Genomic DNA, 26,465 nt, shown 5'->3' with positions numbered 1-26,465 from the left:
TAAACATTGTTTAAAAAGAGCCTCAACAACGAGGGGCCTTTATCTGAGCCCTTCATATAATCAAGCCCTATTCTAAGCTCTAAGCTTTATGTAAGGTTTATCCCATTTATTGCAGACCAGTAATAACCATTAGAGGAATGCCAATGAATCACCCAACTGGTTTTCCTATAAAGTGGTGCATCACAAGTCCCCTGGTGGGCTAACAGTTAAAGATCCAGGACTGTCATTGCTGGGGCACGGGTTCAGTCCCTGGTTTAGGAATTCCCACATGCCACAGGCACAGTCAAAAAAAAAAAGTGGTGCCTCAGACGGTCACTTACTTGTGCCCTGACTCATGAGCAATGGTGAAGGCCAGGCCAAGCCCTGTATCTTCATTGATGGTACAACTTCGGTACTTACTGCACATTCCACTGATGGGAGCAAACCCTGTTGAAAGAGCAATTTCAAATGTTAACTCAAAGGGAACCCACACAGATTTTTTTTATGTCCTTAAAATGTTCTGCACAGTGTTAGTTTGAGGGATTAATGTATTTTAAACATTTCTTTTTAGGTAAACACTAAAGTATATGACGCTCTGTCCTGTCTAAATAGATGAGTAGTATTTAACACCGTCTTGCTTTTTAAAGATAATGTCTTTCAAGGACCCTCTTAACAACCCCCCGTGAAGGAGGTATAAGTACTGTAGTACCCATTTGATGTACAGGAGAGCAAGTCCCAGGACATTTATACGCCTGATCGAGGCTCTTTATCTGGGTTAGAGCAAGTGCTGAAACGAGAGCTAGACCAGTGCAAACTACTGACTTAACAGTAGTATAACCATCAAAGCCAAGGTTGATTTTCTACGAGAAAACACTCATCCTCATCTCCTCCTAAAGCAGGTAACACGGAAGGGCCTCAACAGTGTGAGCAGATTAAATTTATGTTTCTCCTCTTCGTTATAACGTGATCAATGTTCCCGTTCCCTAAAACTACTTCCTTCCAAAAGCAGGTATACAATCATTCCAGCAGGTGCCTCACTGTCTCTTCAACGATGTGAGAATGTCGAACGCCTTTCTTCCCATCCGTGGGTCCTCACAACAGCAGAACAAGGTCGGGCACCCAGTCGTAGGAAATACATGCTCGTGAACCGACGGCACCCACCTCGCTGCGATGACGTAGGTGAGGTCGTCGGGTAAACCCAATGCAAAGGCACATGTCGTGGGTGGAACCCTCACCATCAACCCCAAATAAATGGCAGATACCGCCCACTGTCCTATACGCCTCATATGTCTACAAGAGTGTTTAATTAAAGATTAGGAAACCGAGGCTCAGAAAGGTGACTTCATTTGCTCAAGATCTCACAGTCATAAATTCCAACTCAGGACTTAAGCACAGACGGATTTGGACTCAATGCCCACGCTCTTTGCATCAGGACACGTTGTTTTAAGTAAATGATTTATAGACCAGTTGTTAGGGTTCCTGGTGTTTTATTTGTTTCTCTGTGGCATTCCATCTATTTTCGTCTCTGGGTGGCTGATAAAACTATCTCCTTCTCAGAATCTCTCTTCAAAAAAGTGACAATGCATGGAGCTATCAGATGTCACTTTGCAAACTCAGACTATAAATGAATAGATACCATCCCCCATTATAAAAATGCATTTTATGGAACAATCCCCCAAAAGGTTGATTCTCAGTCGTGCATTATTTTTTGAAGACTGTGATTAATAATGAGTTTTTATTATTATTTTGTCTTTTTAGGGCAGTACCAGCAGCATATGGAAGTTCCCAGGCTGGGGGTCAAATGAGAGCTGTAGCTGCCAGCCACAGCCACAGCAATGTGGGATCCAAGCTGCGTCTGAGACCTACACCACAGCTCACAGCAACGCCAGATCCTTAACCCACTGAGTGAGGCCAGGGATCAAACCCGCATCCTCATGGATGCTAGTTGAATTTGTCACCGCTGAGCCATGAAGGGAACTCTGTAATGATGAATTATTAAAATCAACTTCTTTATAGGACATGAGAGACATTATAGTGAATTTTTTTCATTTTTTTTAGTTTTATTGAAGTAAAGTTGATTTACAATGTAGTATCAATTTCTGCGGTACAGTAAAGTGATTCAGTTATACGTATACACATATCCATTCTTTTTCAGAATTTTTTCCCATACAGATGATCACGGAATATTGGGTAGACTCCCCTATGCTATCCAGCAGGTCCCTGTTGGCCACTCATTCCCCATACCACAAAAATAAAATTGTTATAAAGTTTAATCTACCTTTATTTTTAACATATTATGAAGAATTATAAAGCACTTTGAGGCAAAAATATATTTTGAGGAAAAAAATGGGGTAAATCATATCAACGTTCCCCAGCTCCCCCAGATTTTACATCAGTCTAGTTGTAAACTAGACTGATCAGCTGTGTCTGAAAATCATGGCTCCCACCCCCTGTTTTAGTAAAGGAAGTTTTACTGGAGCACAGCCATGCCCACTTGTTTACATATTATCTTTTGCACTAACACAGCTGAACAGTCAACAGAGCTTGTACGATGTGCAAAGCCTAACATATTCACCGTCCTGCCCTTTGCAGGAAAGCTTCTCCCACCCCACAATTCATTAAAAAACGTTGAATGCCTGCTAGTGCAATAGCATATACTATAAAATACAGCCCAGCTGTGAAAGATAGAGTTCTTAGACACTCTCTTGTTCAAATACGGAAGAGCCGAGTCCTTCCCAGGTCAAGTAACTTTCCAGGTTTGCAATCATGATGCTCACAGAAGAACCCAAAACCTGTCTCGTTGGGCAACAATTTAGCTCCTGCCTGAAGGATCATCAAAAGTTTTAATAAAGAAAAACACAACAAGAAGAAAGTTAAGGGGTCCCCATCCCACAGTGAGTTCAGTTAAATAGAACACTATTCCCCAGAGGGTATAAAGAGGCTACTCCACCACTCAGATCATCCTTATTGAGAATCCTAAAGGCCACCCACCCGAGAGAAACTTTCCAGACTGTGTTTTCAGTTTGCACAGGTGTGCAGAAAGCAGCTGCTTAAACCATACCTAGAGTGTCACAGGGTTCATTCTTCCAGGAACAGATATCATATCCCGTGAGTAAGATGGCGTGGTCATGCCTCTTGCCGTTCTTTCCAACGAGGGCAGACTGCCACTGACAAAAACTATTCAGAGACTGGTCTGCATGATGATTGATCAATAATCCTCCCTAGGGGGAAACCCACACAAAGAGAAGAGGCAGTGGGTCACAGGGAGAGGGACGAATCATTCCATCTGCACAGACACGTTTCTAGGGGGAAAGGTCAGCGAAACACCTGAACTAAGGCTGGGGACAACCAGTGCTGAAGCAAAACCAAACTAAACCCAAACCAAGAAACCTAAGACTGTTGTGGGTAAATGCTCGCAATATTTGACGTAACTACAGAGTTTCAGTCAAGTAGTATTTCGACAACAAGTAACCTGACATCAGAAGCCCCTTCATTCACCTCATGCTGGCAGCATCTTTATAGAACTGCTCCAACTTTTAGAACTTAATTATTAATTAATGGGGATAAATGGCTTCTTCAGTAGAGCATGAAGACAGTGGTGACAATAGCTTATTTACCTGTATGTCAAAGTTTCCAACAACGCTGCCTTGGCATAGCATTAGTATAAATACGTAGGCAGATGGGTAGATAGATAGAGAGATAGATATATGCTCAACCAATAAATAAAATGACTGGATAAAAAATATTTTCAAGATTCTAAATGGTAGGAAACGGCCTACTCTTGAAGGATTTATGAAAATGTTTGCTTAGAACTCTTGACTTGGGTTAAGTTGAAGGTTTTTAGACAAGATCTTTAATTATCTGTGAATTATGATGCTGCCGGCTTTGAGGTCCCAGGGCAAAGTCTTAAGTGGTTAAATGAAACAGAAGTGTCTTCGCAAAACACACTCTGTCCTTCTAAAATTCTAAGAATAATTTTTAAAATGTAATTGTTTTTATTTTTTAAAGTTTTACTGGAAGTATACTTGATGTACAATGTTGTGCTAATTTCTGCTCTAAATTCTAAGAATAATTTGATACGTTGTTAACCTCTGTAGCTCTCCAGACCTGGATGATCAGATTAATTTGTGTCTGGTCTCTGACTCTTTGCTTTGTACATTCATTACTGGGATTAGAGATGAAGAGAAAAGGCCGCAGGGAATTTAAAAAATAGACTGCCTGGTAATTCCCACCTCAGAAAATATAGTTTCAACATCAAAACACTACAAAGCAGTAGGTACCATGCAACTGAATGCTTTATTATACATTCTGTCTTGCATCTCACTGTAATCAACTCAAGGGGCAGTTAAATATTCCTTGTTTATTTCCTGAGGTATCTACGATGGTGCTAGGAGGCAGTAGGTTTACCACTAGAATTTCTGGATGACTTATTTTCAGTATACTTTTAAAATAATCTTTTGCATTTTCCCAGCATCTCCAGCTTGCAAGATTCAATTAACTTTTTTTTTTTTTTTTTTGTCTTTTTGCTATTTCTTGGGCCGCCCCTGCGGCATATGGAGGTTCCCAGGCTAGGGGTCGAATCGGAGCCATAGCCACCGGCCTACACCAGAGCCACAGCAACACGGGATCCGAGCCGCGTCTGCAACCTACACCACAGCTCACGGCAACGCCGGATCGTTAACCCACTGAGCAAGGGCAGGGACCGAACCCGCAACCTCATGGTTCCTAGTCGGATTCGTTAACCACTGCGCCACGACGGGAACTCCAACTTTTTTTTTTTTAATTTTAATTTTTGGACCATGCTCATAGCATGTGGAAGCTGAACCTGTGCCACAGTAGTGACATAATAGATCCTTAACCTCCTGAGCACCAGGGAACTCCTCAACTAACTTTTAGATCACTTACCAAATGTGCTTTCCTTGTGAAGCCTACATAACACTTATAAAGTGGAATATCTATATTTGAATTTTGTCTTCATATTATATATGCATATTTAATATTCTCTTTTTCTTTTCTTCTTTTTTTTGGGGGGTCTTTTTAGGGTTGCACCCATGGTACATGGAAGTTCACAGGCTTAGGGGTCAAATGGGAGCTGCAGGTGCAGCCTACACTGAGCTGCGTTTGTGACTACACTACAGCTCATGGCAATGCTGGATCCTTAACCCACTGAGCAAGGCCAGAGATCAAACTCACATCCTCATGGATACTAGTCAGGTTCGTTACTGCTGAGCCACGACGGGAACTCCCATATTTAATATTTTCTATCATTGTATATTACACACATATGTTTTATAGGTTTGTATATACAAATAATTATTTTGTGATGTTTTAGTATTTAAATACACAACCCCCTGAGACTGAACGTTCCTTGAGGGTAGGGTCAGCCTATTTTCAAATTTCAATTTCTAGTGGCTATAGCACATGGGCTGGCACACAGTAGGTGTTCAATAAGTGCATCCTGAATGGCGGAATGAATGAAGAAATACATGCAGCTTTCCACTTACAGGTTCTTCTTCCAGAAGAATGAGGCTCACCACAACAATGTTTATATCACTTCCAATGGTCCCATCTTTGAAGAGGCTGGAAACCTGTTGCAACAAGTGAAATCCAACAAAAATAAACAAACCCTGAAAACTTCCAAAATCGCCAGGGGCGATCAAGCAGATGTATTAATCAGTACATAGGCTTTGATTTTTACCAAACATATGTACATATGAAGCCAATTTCCTCCAAACTTAATTTTTTTCATTCACATCATGGGGCTACCTCTGCGGATCAACCCATGCGAGGGAATTCCCTGTTTTTTTGCCATCTCGGAGAGGCAGAGGGTCGGCGTCCTGACAGCTTCCCTTACCATGTTCATGACCGTGAGAATGTACGTGGTGACATTGGCCTTGCCGTGCTTTTCCACCATTTTCTTGTCTGCTACCACAAGGGTTTCCACGTTTAGGCCTTTCTGCGACTTTCCAGCTGATCTTCGGGGCCGTCCCGCGCTCCCATATTCATCAAACCTGAGATAGGTGTCCTTGGTGGGCGGTTGAGGGGTGTCTACGAGGAACAGAAGAGCGTTTGGAAGGGCCATCAGCAGAGAACATGTGGGTGAGAGAGGCAGAAGTCTAAAGAAGGGATGGAGAGAGACCCTGGAATCAATACCTCACTTGTTTACTGATAAATGATGCCACTGGTACCTGTCCTGGGGCTTTGTACCTACTCTGTGGTCAAGAGAGATTCTGGCTGCCTGGACAGTTCGATGAATGGATTTGGTAATTCAAAAACATTCTTCTGGAGTTCCCGTCGTGACGCAGCAGAAATCGATCTGACTGGGAACCATGAGGTTGCAGGTTCGATTCCTGGCCTCGCTCAGTGGGTTAAGGATCTGGCATTGCCGTGAGCTGTGGTGTAGGTCGCAGACACGGCTTGGATCTGGTGTTGCTGTGGCTGTGGTGTAGGGCAGCAGCAACAGCTCCGATTGGACCCCTAGCCTGGGAACCTCTGTATGCTGCAGGTGCAGCCCTAAAAAGACAAAAAGACAAAACAAACAAACAAAAAACCCCCACTCTTCTAAAGAGCAAAAGAAAACAAGCTACAATTCTAGTGGGTAGAGCGAGGCAAGAAAAACCAGGATTGTGGAAGAATCTTTAAAAACAGAAAATGCTCATTGTATTTTACTGCTTAAAAACTGCAGAAACAGACATTATCTTTTGCTTCGGAATTCATGAGAGCGCTCTGTACATTATTTTCTAAACCAAATTTAGAAATACATATCCTGAAGAACTTTGCCCATGTCTCACACCTTGTTTCCTCAATACCAAATTTACGGTAGAACCAAATAAGTGGTCGGTGATGACCCACTGACCTGATACTGACTTAGTTATTGGGGAAACAGCATAGTCAGGAGTGATACTTAAAATTACATCCACTACTTCATAGTAGCTAAGGGGCAGGCACCACTTAACAGAGTGGATACTGGCCACAGTCTTTGAGCAGAGACCTGGACGTTCCCGTTGGGTTAGAGACGACCCCGTTAGTTAATGGATGGTGACAGATTCAAGGCTTGCTGGGAAAGAGAGGGACTGGGAAATCTCAAGACAGTAATTATGTCCTACTTATATGGATATTATAATACCAATACCTTAACAACCGGTACAGTCATAATAGAGACGTCAGCACTCCACAGACTGAAGTGAAAAGATCAACTCCTTTAGAGTTAGATTGAAAACTTCCAGCTGGCCCTTTTGATAAGTGATTCTGAGTTTGTTTCCTCATCGATGAAGGAATCAATAATAGCCAAGCATAAGGTTGCTCTAAAGATTACGTTTTATATCTCATATCAAAGATGTATGATAGCCGCCATGAATATCACTGCTAGTATTAATACCACTATTATTATAAGTCCATGCCAAATAGATGTTCCTTAAAAAGGACATTTCAATAACACCCAAACTCCCCAAACCAATTAAAGTGGCAGAAACTGTCTTGCATTATTGCTCCTGATCAATATCTCAGGGATATCAATTCTGCTTCTCCATGGATAACATCTGGCTGCTGGTCCAACTATAGAGTCATGTGTTACTCAAGGCACCTGAGGCTGCAATGGGGCTGGTGCCACTGAAGGAACTGAATTTTTATTAATTTTATTTTACATTTAAAAAGTAATACTTGATTCAGCTATTAAAGTATGTTCGTTACAATTTGGGTATGTAAGTCTACTTTTCTTTTTCTTTTTTTGGCTGCCCTGAGGCACATGGAGTTCCTGGGCCAGGGAGCAGATCCCAAGTCTGCAGTCGCACCCTAAGTCGTAACTACAGCAATGCTGGATCTTTTAACCCACTGCGCCAGGCCAGGGACAGAACCCATGTCTTGGTGCTGCAGAGACACCATTGATCCCATTTTGCCACAGTGGGAACTCCTGTCTACCTTTCAATTTTATTTTTATTTATTTATTTTTTTAAATTTTATTTATTTAGATTTAAAGTAATTTTTTTTTTTTTCCCGGTCTTTCTAGGGCCTCATCCACGGCATGTGGAGGTTCCCAGGCTAGGGGTCAAATTGGAGCTGTCCGAGCTGCATCTGCGACCTACACCACAGCTCACAGAAACACTGGATCCTTAACCCACTGACCAAGGCCAGGGATTGAACTTGCATCCTCATGGATGCTAGTCAGATTCGTTTCTGCTGAGCCACGACAGGAACTCCTACCTTTCAATTTTAAATTTTACAAAATCTAGATACAGATTAGTATCTATTTCTTTTTCTTCTTTCTTTCTTTCTTTGGCCACACCCATGGCATGCAGAAGTTCCTGGGCCAGGGATTGAACCTGTGCCACAGCAGCAACCTGAGCCACTGCAATGACAATGCCAGGTCCTTAACCCACTGAACCACAAGGAAACTCCCCAGATGTAAGTATTTTTATGAGAATTCGTTGGATTTGAAACTCTTCTCTATGTGTAAAAAAATCGATTTCCAAAATGTAATATGAAAAGAGAATATAAAATACTTCATTTTAACTTCTTTCTTTTTATTTCTTTTTTATATTGATGATATGTTGAGATGACATTATATATATTGGGTTAAAAATATATTATTAATATAAATGTACCTATTTAAAATTTTATAATGCAGCTATTAGAAAATCTAAAATTACATTTGGGGCTGGTGTTCTGCTTCTAGTGGGCCCTGCTGGTCTGGAAATGAGGAAGGTTGTGCTTGGCTCACAAACCATGTCCAAGTCTTTGTGGTTCACTGCCACCTCCACGCAGGTGCCAATGTCCTGGTTACCTGGGAAGACATTCTGCCAAGTTCTCGAAAGGAATGCCCAACCCCCCCTGGGAATTCATCTCTGATTTCCTGCATCATTTGGAAGACTGTGTACTTTTCTCATGGCCACAGAAATTAAAATAATATTGGGACTTTTGACCAAAACGTAGCCGATGTTAAGGGGGGGTGGTGGTGGAATCTTCCCTGTTTAACACAGAAAAAATGATCACCCCGTTTTGGCCTGATAAGGATGATGATGGGTCTATCTTCAAGGCTAATTTCAGTGGGGGCTTAGTGGAGCCCCACGTTAACCTGTAAGGTCAGCACACCCAGCGGCACTTGAGAAAATGTGTTGAGGGCCCAGAGAGGCACAGGACAAGAAAAAAGTTTCCTTACATACATTTCTTGCGTCGTCCACAAAAATGCTGCTTTTGCAACCTTCCAGGTTGATGCTCTCCTTCCGGCCCCCGAGATGGATGGGGAGTGTGACTTGGGGGCTGTCCAGCATAGTTCCGGCTGGAGCTCAGGTAGCCATGGTAACGCTGGACCTCCTCCTCAGCCGTCCTTTTGTACAGCACGTGAGGATGGTGGCCAGCGGGGGAGCTGTAGTTGTGTTCCCGGGCCAGGAGCTGAGGTAATGGTGAGATGAGGAATTCATTTTTTCGTGTCCTTATTAGACCTGACTAAAAAGCCAAACACAAAGGAGACATTAATGATTCCATGCATTCTCTCTTTGATGGGCTGATTTGCAGCAATCGCGTTTCGGCTACAGGCCGTGTGCAGGCCCTGTGCTGAATGCTTGGCATGGATCGTGTCATTTTATCTGCACCACTAGCAGGTGCAAATATTATCATCCCATTTTACAGATGAGAAAACCAAGGCTAAGCTAGTAAGTAGGACAGGTAGTATGGGCATCCAGAATTCTCTACCTTCAGAGGCAGTGCTTGCTGTTAACTACTATTTCGGGCTGCCAGTCTTGATGTTGGGACTGAAAGGCTGAGCCAAGTGACATTCTGGGAGTCACCACGTGGAGGACACGGCAGACACCATGGTAAACACTGGACAGGATGAAGAATTTAAAGCCAGCCCCACTCTCAAAGAGCTTATAGAGTAGGTAGTAGATGAAAGACATTCCATCTTGATTTCAGGAAAGAACTGGCAAGGATGGCAGAGTGGGTGATGATTGGTTATCTACAGTCAGGAGCCTGGGGAATCCTATGGCAGCACCATGACAAAGAGACATAGGTGCTAAATGGGTAAGAAAGAGGGGACTGGGTTCAGCCTATCCAAGTGCAATGTCGCTTTCCAAGTTCATGGCCCAGTACGTCTATCTTTGTACTTGACATTTGTTTCCTTTTCTCTCTTTCCTTCTTTCCTACCTTTTTGTTTGTTTGTTTTTTAGGGCCCCACCTGAGGTATATGAAAGTTTCCAGGCTAGGGGCTGAATCAGAGCTATGCCACAGCCACAGCAACGTGTTCTCGCCTCTCTGCATTTGGCCCAGAATTTCCCTGATATCCAGGCCCTGCTGCACAAAGTGTGGTCTGTGGACTAGCAGCTTAGGCTGGAAATGCAGACTCTCCCCAGACCAGCTGACTCAGAATCTGCAGTTTAAGTGGATCCCTGAGTGATCTGTCTGCCCATTAACATTTCAGAAGCACGGACATAGGCCAACGATTCTTTTTTTCAGCCAAGGGGTGCAGCCGCTGGTTGTGAGATCTCAGACCCAAACCAGGGTTTGAATCCGGGCCACAGTCATGAAATCACCAAGTCTGAAACACTAGGCCACCAGGGAACTCCCCCTTTTTTTTCCTTTTTTCTTTTTTCCAGAAATTCTAACCTTTGCTGAACATAGGAATAGCTGCAGATCTTAAACACACACAGTCAGTCACTCCCAGGCAGAATCCCATACCATCAAAAACCAAATCTCCTGTGACTGATGCATCAGAATTTTCTGTAACCACCCGAAGGAGTCTTCCGATGTCCATGCAGGTTTGTGAGCCGCTGCTCTAGGCCTCACCTTCCTCAGGTGCAACACAGGGAGAATGCTTCCTGCCCTGACCACCTTACAAGGGGAGCTTGAGTAACTCTTGTGGGAGTCCTTCCATGCTCTTGATTCCAGCAGTTCAGATGATGGACAGTGAGGGGTGATTGAACCCACCCACATTCACTGTGCACCAGTGAGGTGCCAGGCACTCAGGGAAGTGTGAGCACACACCTGGGCAGGAAATACACACATACAGCATGTGGGTTACTGGGGAGCCAGGCACACACACAGTCAAGCATGCAAGGGAGTGGCGGAGCCAGGGCAAGTTACCAGGGGAGCAAAAGACCTTAGCACCTAACCCACCTGGGGCACCAGACGGGCTGTCCCCAGACCCTATTTTAATTCCATGTCACAATTCAGTGTCTCACTCCTACAAGGAATTCCAGAATGTGTGACTTGGTCTTGGTTTTCCTTCCATTTCAGGAAGTCTGCTGCCTTCTTCAAAACTGTCTTTTGTCAGGAATTCCCATCGTGGCTCAGTGGAAAAGTATCCAACTAGTATCCATGAGGATGCGGGTTCAACTCTTGGCCTGGTGCAGTGGGTCAGGGGACCCAGCGTTGCCGTAAGCTGTGGTGAGGTCACAGATGGGGTTCAGATCCTGCATTGCTGTGGCTGTGGGTAGGCCAGCAGTTGTAGCTCCGATTTGACCCCTAGCCTGGGAACTTCCATATGCCGCAGGTGTAGCCCTAAAAAGCAAAACAAACAAACAAACAAAAACTGCCTTTTGTCTGGAGCACCAGCGTGATATGAGAATGCAGACAGAAAGAAAGATGCTTTCCTTCCTCCAGCAAACACACCGAGAACGTCTAATTCATAGCCCTGTTCTAGGGGGTGGAAGAAAGAAAGAGGCATAAAGTAATGGAACAGTTCACACACATGCCCTCAGGGAGATGATGGGAGAATCAACTGGCAACAAAACCTTAAAGAAGTAAAATCTTAGGACCCTGGAAGCCCTGGCTCCTGTGTCTTCAGGCTGCAGCTCAGAACGTCCTGCCTTCGCTGCCCAGCACAGTGCCAGGCTGGCAGACACTTTCATCCATTATTAGGATGCTTCTCTGGAATCTTCCAAAGCCCCTCTCCTCTTCAGTATGGTCTCCCCACATGAGCCAGTGTCCCCAGCCAGCCAACATAACCCAGCTCACTTCAGGCACCCTGCTATTCATCTCAAATCCGAATCCCTTTTCTAGCCGACAGATCCCTCCAGGTAACCTGCTCCCTTTGGAGCCTGGCAGCTTTGCTTTATCTGTCACATCTGCTTCACACTGTTCTGAAAAGGATTCTTCCTTCAGTTCCTAAATGGAGCAAATTCTTGCACTGGAAGAGGAGCAGAATTCACCACCTCAAAATACACCTCTTTGGCATATGGATTATCATGAACTGGTTATTTTCAAGAAACAGTAGGGAAAGAAAGAAAGAAAGAGAGAGAGAGAGAGAGAGAGAGAGAAAGAAAGAGAGAGAGAGAGAGAAAGAGAGAGAGAGAGAAAGACAGACAGACAGAAAGAAAGAAAGAGAGAGAGAGAGGGAGAGAGAGAAAGAAAGAAAGAAAGAAAGAGAGAGAGAGAAAGAAAGACAGACAGAAAGAAAGAAAGAAAGAGAGCGAGAGAAAGAGAGAGAGAGAGGGAGAGAGAGAGAGAGAGAGAGGGAGAGAGAAAGAAAGAAAGAAAGAAAGAAAGACAGACAGACAGAAAGAAAGAAAGAAAGAAAAGAAAGAAAAGAAAGACAGACAGACAGACAGAGAAAGAAAGAAAGAGCAGACACGGAGCAGCGCTGAAACCGAAGTTCCCCCTTTTGGAAAAGCATTTCCTTTTATAAGGGAAATCTCCATTTCTCAGGGAACCTCCCTCTTCGTACCAGGAAGGAGAGGTTGACTAAAACTCTAGAAATTCTTTTCAACTGAGAAGGGTCCGCTTTAAATCTGAGTAACAATCATGCCCTTGTTTATTGGCCTTTGCCTGAGAGGCTCCCAGAACTGCCCCACCCCAACCCTTTCTTTTGTCCTTAGGTAGAAGACGGTATTTAAGGGGGGGATGGCTTGAGCCTCTGTGGGGAGTTGCTCAGTTTTCCCGGGTTTTGCCCACGTACACAGGGGGGATACATGCTATTGAAGGTCTGTTTTCTCCTGTGAATCTCTTCTTTGTTAAGTGGGGGGTGGTCTCTGCCAAGAACCTAGAGGAGGAAAGGGAAAATTCTTTTTCCTTGCCTACATACCTGACACACTCGTACCTGAGTGTGCACGTACCTTTTCTTTCACCCACCATCTGCTGTCCCCACAGACTTGTGGGACTTCAAGGCCTCTTCAAGGAGATAGAACTCAAAGCCTCTGGCCAATACAAGAATGACTGAACCCTTATCATCGCCCCACCTGTCACATTGTAATGCTTCCTCCCCCATCTTGAGCAACCTGGCTACTCCTTCCTGCCCCCTAGTTGGAAAGGTATATAGCTCACTCCTCACCCACCTCTCTAGGGGCCTTCTGTGCCCCCAGCCAAGCAGCAAGTGTATCATACACCCTCCCTTTCCCCAACCAATTAGCAAGTTAGCTGGTGTATCCTGAGCCCTCTCCCCTCTTCCCCTGGGCTATAAACGCAGACACAACTGCACAGGTTCTGGGTTGGGTCTCCCTATGAGCAGGAAGTCAGCCCACTGTGTTAATAGCATTTCTGTCCTCAATAAACTTGTCTTTTCTTTACCCTGCTCTGAATCTGGAAAATTACTTTTCTTTTTTTCTTTTTCTTTTTAGGGCTGCACCCATGGCACATGGAAGCCCCCACATTAAGGGTCACATTGGAGCTGTAGCCTCTGGCCTACACCACAGCCACAGCAATGCCAGATCCGAGCTGTGTCTGCGACCTATACCACAGCTCACGGCAGTGCTGGATCCCTAACCCACTGATCGAGGCCAGGGATCAAACCCGAGTCCTCATGGATCCTAGTCCCATTCATTACTGCTGAGCCACGATGGGAACTCCTGGAAAATTCTTTTTCTAACCTGCGGCCACGGATCATGACAAAACTCACTTGCTTGGCTTTCTGGTGCTCTTTGCTTTTGTCTCGGGGGAAACATCCCCTCCTCAGAGAGACGGTACTCAGGACCGTGTTGAAAACTGCCTTCTCTCACTCCCAGGTCTTTGAGGCTGCAGTTTATTGGCTGCCTGTCCATCTTCAGAAAAGGAAATTCACACGTCATCAACCAATAAACATCGCACTGGGAGCCTACAGATACCTGTAGAATAAGTGAACCGAAGAACCTCAGGGTGGCGGAGAGGCAGGGGGCATCCAGGCAGCGCCCCCTCCTTTTCCAGCTGGGGAAACCTGACCTGGGGAGTGACATGTTCACATTCATACAAACCATGAACTCTTTCTATAGTACAGATTTTATTAGCAGATATGTTAGGAGGTTCCCTGGAGAACGAGAATCAGGAATGGCATTCTTGACACAAGCGAGAAACCATTTCGGCTGAAGCCACTCTCAGGTCTAAGCCTGGCTACCATGTCCTTGAACAGGTCTCCGCCATCAATGATCTTCAGGAAGAGAGTTCTGCAGGAACAGAGAAAAGGCTGTACACTGATAAAGCAGACTCCTGGTTCCTCCTCAAAGGATATTCGTAACAATACACCTTTGAGTTCTGCAGGAACTAAGGCCCCACCCAGGTGGGGGATGGAATGATGGCATTGACCCTAATGACTTCAATCAACTGAACTTGAACTCGGTCCACCTTGGCCATAAGTCTATGCTGACTTCTCCTCTGCTCAAGCCCCTTCATGAACATGCATGTATCCTTAGCTTAAACCTCCCGAAATTTTGCTGTTCACGAGACAGTGCTTGGGAAAGATCCCGGGTGTTCTCCTTACTTGCTCCAAGTAATAAAGCCTTTCTTCTCCCCATCCTTGGCTTGGTTGTGTCAACTGGCTCAACACCCACCAAGATGCAAACCCAGTTTTCAGTAACAGGGTAAAGCCAGGAGCAGTCTCCGTAATACCTTATTTATACCTCGGGGCCACCCTGTGAGGGAATCTCAGCTGGGAGCCCAGGTAGAACTCAGCACCCCCACCCCTGCCATCTAAGCTCAGGCCTCCCAGCACCCTCACCTCTCCAAGCTGCATGAAGACAAAGAACCCTATTTAGAGTCCCCAAGACCCAGAAGGAACAGTAAAACAGTGAATTATCTATGAAAGCCCTCCGGCCTTACTAACTTCCTAACTTGGTTAAACTAATATCAAAGGCTTAAGACACTGAGGTGCCTTAACTGGACTAACCGGTTGGGAAGCTTTCTCTTCTCTCCTGTTTCTTGAGAACGGTAAGGCAACACAAAAGCAGAGTGACAATTTCTGCACTCAGAAAGCTGTAAAAAAAAACTGGCGTCCTATATCAGGACAACCACACTGGGCCCACACAGCCCAGTGTTTCAGTGTAGGGCGACAAGGACAAAAACCCAGAACAATTCTTTGTAGCAATGAAAGGATTTTTGCCAGGCTGGATATTAAGGAAGAAAACACTTCTTGGGGGGGGGGGGAGTGTGTGTGGGGGTTTGGTTTGATGGAAAACAATGGAGTCTAAGGAAATAAATACATTTTATGGTTTAAAAATATAAACCCAGTACCTCCATAAGGAGCCATCTGTCTAACTGTAGGATGTGTGAAGCGTTTTGAGTGACTAAACATGTGTGATATTCTGACACAATGTGGCAAGGAAGACCCATCTGCCAGTGGCTTCCAATTAAATCGGGGGAAGCAGGGACTTAACAAGTTAAGATCACTAATGGGTGAAATAGTCCTTTGTGTCAAGTTGGAAGGAAAAAAGCAGGGTTCTCTGAGGGAGAATAATAACTGGGAAGGGGTGATGCTGGCCAGGCAGAAGAGGTGGTGGAGACCTGGGAGGCCCCCTCGGCGGGGGCTGGAGCCTGAGGGAAGCCTTAGTTGTCCCTAGGCTAGAAAGACAGGAAAGGCCCCAGGTCCAGGTCCGTGGAGATAGGTATGTGATAAGCTGAGAGTTCACCCCAACTTCCCACCCAAGGGGCCGCCTTTCCTTTGGAAGACTAAGGGAGCCAGAGAGAAAGGGCTAGCAGCGCCCCCTTCTGGACAGAATACTGTTCCCACATGTTCCCTTTTCTCAATCCATACGGCTCAATTTTTTCTCATTTCGGATTTTATCCTCTCCTTCCCCTCCCTCCCTCTCCTTCCGTGGCTGCTCCCCTGGCATATGGAAGTCCCTGGGCCAGGGACCGAATCTGAGCCACAGCTGTGAACTCTGCCACAGCTGCGGCAATGCCCGATCCTTAACCTGCTGCCCTGGGCTGGGGACTAAATCCGCAGCAACCTGAATCCACAGCAGCCTGAGCAGCTGCAGTCAGATTCTTAACTCACTGTGCCACGGTGGGAACAACTCTTCCAGTTTTAAAGACCTAGAAAGTCAGTCCCATAGGTGAGCTGCTACGTTTAAAAATGCAATGGATACGGAGTCCCCGCCTGGCTCAGCAGGTTAAGGATCCAGTGTGGTCTGTAGTGTAGCTGTGGTTTAAACCTGACCAAAAAAAAAAAAAAAAAAAAAATGCAATGGCTACTGACCAAGAGTCAATACTCTAGTAAGATCAGATTTTTACCAGTTTACACTTTAAAACAGGGGATACTGTAAGAGAGAATAAGTTTTATTTGTTAGCAGTTATTTCCTATTTTATATTTCAAAGACCAAAAGCTTTCTCAAAGGACAGATCAGATATACAGCCTACTCTCAGGATTTTTCCTCTATTTCCATTTAAAATACTCTCTCTAGAGGTCATATGTGAACTCTGTCAAAGTTTAGATTTAACAGAAAAGGGGAGACCAGATTCCAGAATTAGTTGATGAATTAGGTGGTGGTATGAAGACACACCTTTTGCCTATGGAGGGTCCCAGGCTAGGCTAGGGATCGAATCAGAGCTGCAGCTGCCGGCCTACACCACAGCCACAGCAATGCAGGATCCAAGCCGCATCTGTGACCTGCAATGCTGGATCGCTAACCTACTTAGTGGGGCCAGGAATCAAACCCCTAGAAGGAGGATGTTTTAGGATTTTGTGAAGAAGTAAAAAATATTATTAAGATAAAATGGAATGGTACCATAACAATGAATTAAGGGAACCCTTCAATATAAAAATGAAAGAGTTGAGAGGTAAAATTTAAGTTCTACTGCTTAGTAGCTGGGCAGAGGCATCCTGAACTTACTTCTCTTTGCTTTCCCCCTTCCTCCCCCTGTCTATGAAATGGGAATAAGAGTATCCCTAAGTTGGGGTTTCTCATTGATTAAATAAGTGAACATTTATCAGGCACTGCAGTAACCTGTGAACTGCTCAGTACACGTTACCATAAAAACTAGAGCCATCTCTGTATGTGGATGAGCAATGAGGTCCTACAGTACCACACAGGGAACTATATCCATCTCTTGGGATAGAATATGATGGAAGAGAGTGGGAGAAAAAGAATATATTTATATGTGTGACTGGGTCAGTATGCTGTACAGTAGAAACTGACACAACACTCTAAATCGACCCTACTTTAATAAAAATAAAACAAAACTAAATAAATAAAATTAAAAAAAAAACAAATTCGAGCCATGATGACTTTTAAAAGGAAAATTAAGGACTTAGAAGTATATTTAAATTTAAAAAACAGTGCCAGGTGAAATACGTGGAAGCATTTCTGGTCCAACGATCAGAGACGAGACAAAATCTGATGATATTATTTGTCAGACATCAACAGCATCCTCCGTTCTCTAGAGGGTCCCTAATGATAAGAAATCGAAACAGAATTTTTTGCCATCTGCATTGACACATGTGGAGATGATTTAACAGACAAGCGGGACAGGCCCTCACATGTGGACACACACTTTGAAAAAATAATGAGTGTTCACGATTCCCTATTACAGTCAAAGGGCGGGAAAAATCTCACATCCTTTGGGAGAAAAAAACCAAAAATAGGTTTATCCACAAAAATCTAGCATTTCTCATCCATTCACTGATATCAATACAATCATCTCCTCAATGGGACTCACAAAGCAATTGATTTTTTTTATTTTTAATTTTTTTGTGTATGTTTTTAGGGCTGCACCCGTGGCATATGGAGATTCCCAGGCTAAGGGCCGAATCGGAGTTGTAGCCACCAGCCTACGCCACAGCCACAGCAGTGCCAGATCCCAGCTGCATCTGCAACCTACACCACAGCTCACGGCAACGCCAGTCCTTAACCCACTGAGCGAGGCCAAGGATCGAACCTGTGTCCTCCTGGATGCTAGTCAGATTCGTTTCTGCTGAGCCATGATAGGAACTCCACAATGCAATTTAGAAGGGGATTTAATACACGGGCATCTTTAAAAAACTGTAAAGTCCAGTCCATCAAAACTTAATCAGATTCTGGTGGCTCTAATGGCTCATAGCCTGGTGAGAGAAGGGGCTCAGGAAGCTAATAAAAATCACAACATATTTTTAGTTCTGTGATGGTTAAGTGCCCCCTTCAGCCTCTCTCTTATCTTCTGGGGAAGTGGACACACCTCGAAGGTACAAACCTCTCATTTTACAAGTCCCTGATTTGCAAAATGAGAATAATAACAGCATTTCCCCTTAGAGGGTTTTTACAGGATTAAATGAGTTAAGACTTTTAAAGTGCTAAGAACACTGCTTGGCACAGAAAACACTCAAGAAGTGTTAATTGTCTTTATAATTATTATATTTGGATATTTGAAGGAACAGAGCAGAGAAGCTGGGCTTTTTTCTAACAGCGTGTATTATAATTTCCCTCTTCAACTGGACTTGAAATTTTGGGAGGTGGCCTCAGTGTTTTGCTACTGAGGAAAATAATGAAAGGACTAAAAAAGGCTCAAAGACCTCAAAAGAGACATATTTGTGAAATTCTTTCAAATGTAACTGAAGATATATATATATATATATATATATATATATATATATATATATATATAATTTTATGGCCACACTTGTGGCAACGTCAGGTCCTTTAACTCACAGCACTGGCCTGGGGCTCAAACCCACATCTCTGCAGCTACCCAAGCTTCTGCAGTCAGATTCTTAACCCTTTGTGCCATGGCAGCCACTCCAAAAGTAACTGAAGATATTTAAAGGCAGGGGGAAATCACAACTTCTACCTTGGAGAGTAGCTGGAATTCTAGGTTTGAGTTTTGATTCGTTTGTTGGTTTTGACAGGGATGGCAAAGAGAAAAGGGACATGAAATCCTGGCCTGCTCTTCTCTGCGATTCTTTTTGGACCCATCAACTTCTTATCCATATTTGTGTGTGTGTGCGTGTGTTTGTCTTTTTGGGGCTGCACCCGTGGCATATGGAAGTTCCCAGCCGAGGGGTCAAATTGGAGCTGCAGTTGCTGGCCTTCACCACAGCCACAGAAACTTGGGATCTGAGCCTCATCTTTGACCTACACAACAGCTCGCAGCAATGCTGGATCCTTAACCCTCTGAGCAAGGCCAGGGATTGAACCTGAATCCTCATGGATACTAGTCGTGTTTGTTACTGCTGAGCTACAACCGAAACTTCTGCCATAATTTTACTTGTTAAATTAAGCCTATCGTAGTCCCTTCTGAAAACCCAGCCTCTTAAACACCTGCCCGCTTCATAAAGTGAAAGCATCATGGGGAAGAAGATGCTTGCGATCAGTCTGAAAGAACAGATGGACAGTTACTGCTGGAAGAAAAAAAAAAAAAGGAAAAGTAGGGTTTCTGGAGAATGTGGTGGAATGTACCATAATTGTGGATTAGAGCTTTCAAGTTACACACTGGCCACCTGTTCAGATGGGACAGGTAAAGACCCACCTCCTGCCAGTGAACACCTGAGTAGATCACTCCCAGGCTATTCAACAGATGCTCACTGAGCACCCTGCCCATGGTACATGCAGCTGCATCACTGGGCAAAGATGATTTATCCAGGTAACCCCTGACCTCAGCTAGCCAGGTGGCACCTGCATGCGCTCTCAGTCCCTATGGCTTTCTCAGTCACACTGATAAAGACGCATTTGAAAAAAGATCCAAAAATCTTGGTTTAGGAAGTCTTAGAAACATGGCATTTTTCTGTTTCCTAGCCAGCGTTAAGCTACTGCTTCCAAAACTAAAATGGGCTTGAAATGAATGATCCTTTTCTTTCTTACACTAACCAGATCTGGCTCCCAAACAACATTAACTGAGACGGCGCTGACCGTCTGCAACGGTTTATGCCACAGACACAAAGAAGAACTGACTTAGCCCCTTTCTTCAGAGCAGTTCAACCATGACCCGTCTATGCTGGAAAAGACGATGCCATTTAAGCAGCTCTAAAGAGATATTCATAACATGCTGATGAAACCTATTTATTTCATGAACTAACAATATTCCCACTGAAAAGAAACAATGTCTTGGACAACCCAAATCTTGTGAGACCAGAAAACTGGTTCACAACTCAACACGAGGGTGGGAGGTGTGGCCAGTTCTGTCCAACTCATGGCTGTGCCCATTCTCAGAGGGGCAAATATCTCTAGGAAACTATTTTTTTTTAAAGCAATGTATTGAAATGGTTGACATGTTTACCCTGGCCTACTGTATAAATTTTAGTATTAATTTCAAAAGAAATGCACACTTGCTCAAAAATGCGCCAAGTTTTTATAAGCAGTCATGATCTGTGTTTTCACATTTATAAATGAATCCAAGCAATTTAGTCATGACCAGTAGACTCAAAGGAGTCTTTCGTCCTCCTCCTCCTGCCGCCTTCCTCTTCTGCCACATCTGAAGGAACAGTTCACTATTTCCTACGTACCAGACACCACGTAAAGCATTCTATATGCAAAAATCTCACCTTACTCTCACAACAGTTCTATTTGATGGATGATTTTATTTATCCCTCTGTAGCCCAGGAGTCTCTAAGCACACAGCTTTCCCTCTCTCTCTCTCTCTCTTTCTCTTTTTTTTTGTCTTTTTAGAGCTGCGTCCTCAGCACATGGACGTTCCCAGGCCAGGGTTGAATCTGAGCTGCAGCTGCCAGCCTACGCCACCGCCACAGCAATGCAGGATCCAAGCTGTGTCTGTAACCTACACCACAGCTCACAGCAAAGCTGGACCCGTGGCCCACTGATTGAGGCCCAGAATCTCACCTGCATCCTCATGGATCCTAGGTGGGGTCGTTACCGCTTAGCCATGATGGGAACTCCCATTCCTCACTCTTAAACACACATCCTATTAGGATTCAAGAAAAGTTTCAGAGAACTGTAATTGAAATTTGCTAAGACAATAGAATTGAATGTTCTCTCTCTCTCTCTCTCTCTCTCCCTGACACGCGTGCGCACACACACGTAATATATAAAGTGATGGATGTGTTAACTCAATGGGGGAATCCTTTCATAATGAAATGTATATCAAATCATTACGTTCTATGCCTTAAATATTCTAACAATTTTATTTGTCAATTACACCTCAATACATCCTAAAAGAAAAATGGAAAAGAAAGAGTCGATAGAAGATCTGACTTTCTGCAGGGGTAGGGTAGCAGCCCAAACAACTGACTCTTAGGAAGAGAACACCTCTGCATTGGCTCAACTTAGGTCTCAACTTCCTGAAAACTACTTTTTACTTCTGCTTCCGAGGGATCTGAAGGACACAGACCCAAATCTTCCAGAAATGAAGGCCTTTTGGCCTCTCCTTTCCATTTTCACCCCAATGACAGGGTCCTGAAATCACTCAGCGTCACTGAGAAAGTGTCTCCATGGACCTGGACATAACTGGCTTACCTTCCAAGTGTGGCCTGACTGGACATGACTGATCGTTCCCCATTTCACCCTGCATTGCTCTGCTTTTTCTCCCTTCCAGTGCATTGCAAGTACTTTCAGAGCAGGAGTGGGATACTCTGCTTTGAAACAGCTACGGCAAGTCCCAGATGTCGGAGCACCCCACTCATCTTTGGAAGATACAGACCCAGGGTAATAAGGAAGAGAAACCACATCTATCCAGCCCCAGACAGCCAACTATGCCATGACAATCAACAAGAAGGACAGCCGTCAAAGCTGCACGACCCCTACAAGCAGTGTGGTCATGAACACTTCCTCATCTAGGGAACACTAAGGTAGGTGTCACATGACCCTCTGCTCCAGCCCCTTCATGAGAATCAGATCATTTCAAAGGCAGCTTAAGAAGATGTCATTTGGAAAACACATGACTCCCGGAATGGCTGTTGGTTAATTGTGAGACCAAGTGGAGATAGCTAGCATGTCTGGATTTAATAGAAACCAGACTTCCCATGAACTTCACAGGAGACCCCGAAGCCAGGCTTTCCCCCACATCATTGGAGGCTTTGATACCGTGTCTACTAATACCAGTCTTTCTTCCTTCCTGCATCATGTCAGCATCCTCTGGAAAGAGAGGCGTGTGTGCTGAATGTCTGGGAGGAGATGTTCAGACCCAATATCCATCAAAGTTGTGTTTTTTTCCTCTTTTTTAAGTTACTCAATAAATTTTACTCCATTTATAGTTGTTTGGTTTTTGGCATTGAGTTGCAGAAGTATTTAAAAATTTTGGAGATTAATCCCTTGTCAGTCGCTTCATTTGCAAAGATTTTCTCTCATTCTGTGGGTTGTCTTTTAGTTTTGTTTAGGGTTTCCTTTGCTGTGAAGAAACTTTTAAGGTTAATTAAGTCCCTTTTATTTATTTGTTTTTATTTATTTTTTCCGCCGTACAGCATGGGGACCAAGTTACACATACATGTATACATAATTTTTCCTCCCATTGTTGTGTTTCGATGTAAGTGTCTAGACATAGTTCTCAATGCTACACAGCAGGATCTTATTTTAAATCCATTCCAAGAGCAATAGATTGCATCCGTTAACCCCAAGCTCCTGATCCCTCCCCCCCCCACCGCCCCCTGGGGCAGCCACAAGTCTATTCTCCAAGTCTATGATTTTCTTTTCTGTTAAAACATTCATTTGTGCTGTATATTAGATTCCAGTTACAAGTGATATCATATGGTATTTGCCTTTCTCTTTCTGACTTATTTCACTCAGTATGAGAGTCTTTAGTCCATCCACGTTGCTGCAAATGATATTATGTCATTCTTTTTATGGCTGAGTAGTATTCCATTGTGTATATATACCACATCAACCCTCCTGCACTGTTGGTGAGAATGTAAGCTGGTACAGCCACTATGGAGAACAATATGGAGTTACTTTAGAAATCTATACATAGAACTACCATATGACCCAGCAATCCCACTCTTGGGCATATATCCGGACAAAACTTTCCTTAAAAAAACACATGCAACTGCATGTTCATTGCAGCACTATTCACAATAGCCAAGACATGGAAACAACCCAAATGTCCATCGACAGAGGATTGGATTAGGAAGATATTTTTGTTTTTATTGTCATTATTCTGGGAAGTGGATCTGAGAAGATACTGCTCTGGTTTATGTCAGAGAGTGTTTGGCCTATGTTTTCCTCTAAGAGTTTTATAGTGTCTGGTCTTTAATCCATTCTGAGTTTGTTTTTGTGCATGGTGTTAGGGAGTGTTCTAATTTCATTCTTTTACATGTGGCTGTCCAGTTTTCCTAGCACCACTTCTCTAAGGGGCTGTCTTTTCTCCATTGTACATTCTTGCCTACTTTGTCATAGATTAGTTGACTGTAGGTGTGTGGGTTTAATTCTGGGCTTTCTATCATGTTCTACTGATATATATTTCTGTCTTTGTGTCAGTGCCATATGGTTTTTATAACTGTAGCTTTGCAGCGTAGCCTGAAGTCAGGGAGCCTGATTCTCCCAGCTCCATTTTTTGAAAGTTGTATTTTTCAATGTCAATTTCAGAATCCAAATTTGAACTCCCAACCTCAAGTTCCCATTTCTTCCAAACAGTGTCCCACTGAAGGCAGCATCAGGCAGCTGAGAATACTGACAATGGTAGTGCATGATTGACCTCTGAGGTCATAGCTCTGCCCATGTGAATTTACTTTTTGAACAGGTCACATTCATGCTGTATTATTACAAGATGAATGCCAGAACAATAAAAATGGTTTTCCAAACCATCCAGTCAAATCTAAATACAGCCACCAATAGCCTCCCTATCCATCTTCTAACCCTCTTTTACTGAATTCCAGGTATGCTGGTTCCACCACTGTTCTATCAACAAGACACCCAAGCCCCCACCCCAAGACCTTAGTGATAGCTGCTCTGTGTGTTCAGAATGTTATTTCCCCAAATACTTCACTTCATTAAATCCTTGCCCAAAGGCTACCTCTTCAAACCATCCTATAAAACAAAGCAGACCTTGTCATTCTTCATCTTGGTCAGCTGTATTTTTCTGTACAGTCATTATCATTACTTGATGGTCCATCATGGAGCTGACTGCTTATGTGTTTATTGGCCATTGTTCCTATTAGCTCCTTAAAGCCTAGGGCCTGTGTCTTTCTTGCTCAGTTTCATATGTGTGGTAATGGACATGTGATATAGGTGCTTTATAAATATCTGTGGAATTATGAGCTAGAAACAAGGCAGCATACTTGGTATAAAAAGAAAACACAAGCAAGACTTAAGGACGCTTCTACTACAGGAGACAAATAACCAGTTAAGCAGATATATCCTTTTCCTGATTCATCCTCTGATTGACCTGCTCCTCCAGCAGGCTTCTCCACCATCCTGCAATGAAATGTGGCAATACACAAAATTCTGTGGGAGTGTAATCCCAGGGCATGCCGCCTCTGAGGATAATGTTCAAACTCTGGTACAGTGGGGCATGGCTGAAGGTTTTGAAGGAAAAAGCCCTAAAAGCCAACCTATGGGAGAGAAAACTGTCTGGACCTAAGTTTTATTCTTGCCTCCTGGAAGAGTCAAGAATAAACTAAATTGATACTTGGTACTCTGCCTCGCATTACTGTGAAATATGCCAAAAATTTAGACAAGAACAGAAAATTTTATAATGAGCATACATTAGCTGACATCCAGTTTGTCAATTCCATCATCTTTGCTTCAGATAGCTTTTTAAAAAGAGCCTAAATACTACAGGTACAAGTATTCAAGGACTGAAATCTAAACTCTCAGTATCAGTTAAGATGAGTATTTCATGCAAGGTTAGTATCGCTTTTTATCAAAACTCTGACTCCGCACTATCTGAAAATAAGAAATGCATTATTGGTATCTCTTGCTATACAAATTCTCATTCTTCAAAGTGGTTAGGTTTCAGAGTCTGGAGTGTGAGGTGTTTATGTAGTTGGTGCTTCTTATGTGTTTGCTGAAAATAGTGATTTTCCTAAAAGGAACAGCTGACACGGATCCTCTGACTCAACTGGAGCTGCATAAATAGTGTCTGCTGCATTTGCAAGACAGTGGAGCAACCATTTTTGGAATAAGTGATGCTCCTCCATTCCCAAGGCTGCCGCCTGCTGATACAGAGCATCAGGAAGACACATGTTTTTACTTGTTTCTGTAGTGGTGATGGGTTATGTCAAGCTCTCCACCCTACCTTGCGCCCTGCCTCCCTCGAAACTGACAGCATTCATTTGTTTAAAAAAAAAAGACAGCTGGAGCTGGAAGCCATGCCAGTAACCAGCTGTTAGAGATGTGATGAAGCACGCCACGTGGCGGCGCCCCATTGGGCAGCTGCACAGAGGGGCTGGATGATTGACTGGGCTTCCCAAGTCCTCCCAGGGGTGGTGTGTGAGAGCCGGAGAGAGGCACCATGTTGGAAATGCCTGGCCCCAGTTTTTCTCAGTTATTTATCTTTTCCAGCTGCTCCTTGCCCCCTACCTTAAGGTAAAACCAAAGAAAATAATCATGGGATTATGGCATGTTAGCAATCATGTACTTCAGCTCCCTGACTTTACAGGCAAAGGAAACGGGATCCAAGGAGAACAAAGAAAGTACTCCAGGTCTCACAGCTGATGAGCAGCAGATTACTGTGCTTCTCAGTCCACTTAGTGAAGAGATGGGACGTGATGATTTAAGGGCCCGTTCACATCTGGAATTCTATTCTTTTTATTAGTTGGCATGACATGCAGGTAACTTGCGGGACTACAGAATACAATTCCTTCATGGGTCAGCAAACTCGCCCAGAGCCTGAGACACACATTGCAATGAACATGTTTGCGGATGGTGCCTCGAAGTCCTGGAGCGCATTTAAAACTCTGTGATCCCATGGACCATCCAGCTCCTGTCCCCAGCCCAGCCCTTCAGAGTCTGCATATCTAGGGTTTGGGTTTGGAAACCAATATTCTAGAACAGAGAACTGATGCCAGCAAGCCCAACCTGGCCCTCAGTAGGTTCCTCTGCCTCCACCCTGGCTGATTTATTGAGGTATAATTGACAAATAAAAACTGCATGTATTTAAGCTGTACAATATGATGTTTTGATATACGTACACTGTGAAATAATTACCAAAATCAAGCTAAAATCTGTCACTTCCCACAGTTCCCATATATTGTGTGTATGGGCGAAGGATGCTTAAGATGCACTCTCAACCAACTGTGGGTTGACAATGTAGTATTATTATTATTATTATTATTTTGTCTTTTTGCTATTTCTTTGGGCCGCTCCCGCAGCACATGGAGGTTCCCAGGCTAGGGGTCAAATTGGAGCTGCAGCCCCCGGCCTATGCCAGAGCCACAGCAACTCGGGATGCGAGCCACGTCTGCGACCTACACCACAGCTCACGGCAACGCCGGATCGTTAACCCACTGAGCAAGGGCA

At 43.9% G+C, this 26,465-nt stretch overlaps 1 protein-coding gene across 19 annotated transcripts in view; it reads right to left on the bottom strand.

The window, feature by feature from the left end:
- ADAMTS18 (ADAM metallopeptidase with thrombospondin type 1 motif 18) overlaps positions 1-26,465 on the bottom strand; it is a 476,216-nt gene that overhangs the window by 80,466 nt on the left and 369,285 nt on the right. For 12 of the 19 annotated variants that reach the window (XM_084959530.1, XM_084959544.1, XM_084959529.1 and 9 more), the window contains 5 exons: positions 9,138-9,420; positions 5,834-6,027; positions 5,484-5,567; positions 3,041-3,200; positions 321-426 (listed from right to left, as the gene is read on the bottom strand). In XM_084959530.1, coding sequence (XP_084815656.1) covers positions 321-426; positions 3,041-3,200; positions 5,484-5,567; positions 5,834-6,027; positions 9,138-9,420 — 827 coding nt within the window. Of the gene's footprint in view, positions 1-320; positions 427-3,040; positions 3,201-5,483; positions 5,568-5,833; positions 6,028-9,133; positions 9,421-26,465 lie in introns of all 19 variants that reach the window. The other 7 variants (XM_084959538.1, XM_084959537.1, XM_084959541.1 and 4 more) reach the window with 1 other exon arrangement.

Source organism: Sus scrofa, chromosome 6, assembly GCF_054392235.1.
Source record: "Sus scrofa isolate SSC_HxYL_T2T_F1_AM1 chromosome 6, Sscrofa_HxYL_maternal_Yorkshire_Landrace_v2.0, whole genome shotgun sequence".
Lineage (NCBI taxonomy): Eukaryota > Metazoa > Chordata > Mammalia > Artiodactyla > Suidae > Sus > Sus scrofa.
Note: the sequence above shows the minus strand (reverse complement) of the source record. Positions and strands in the feature narration are given on the sequence as shown.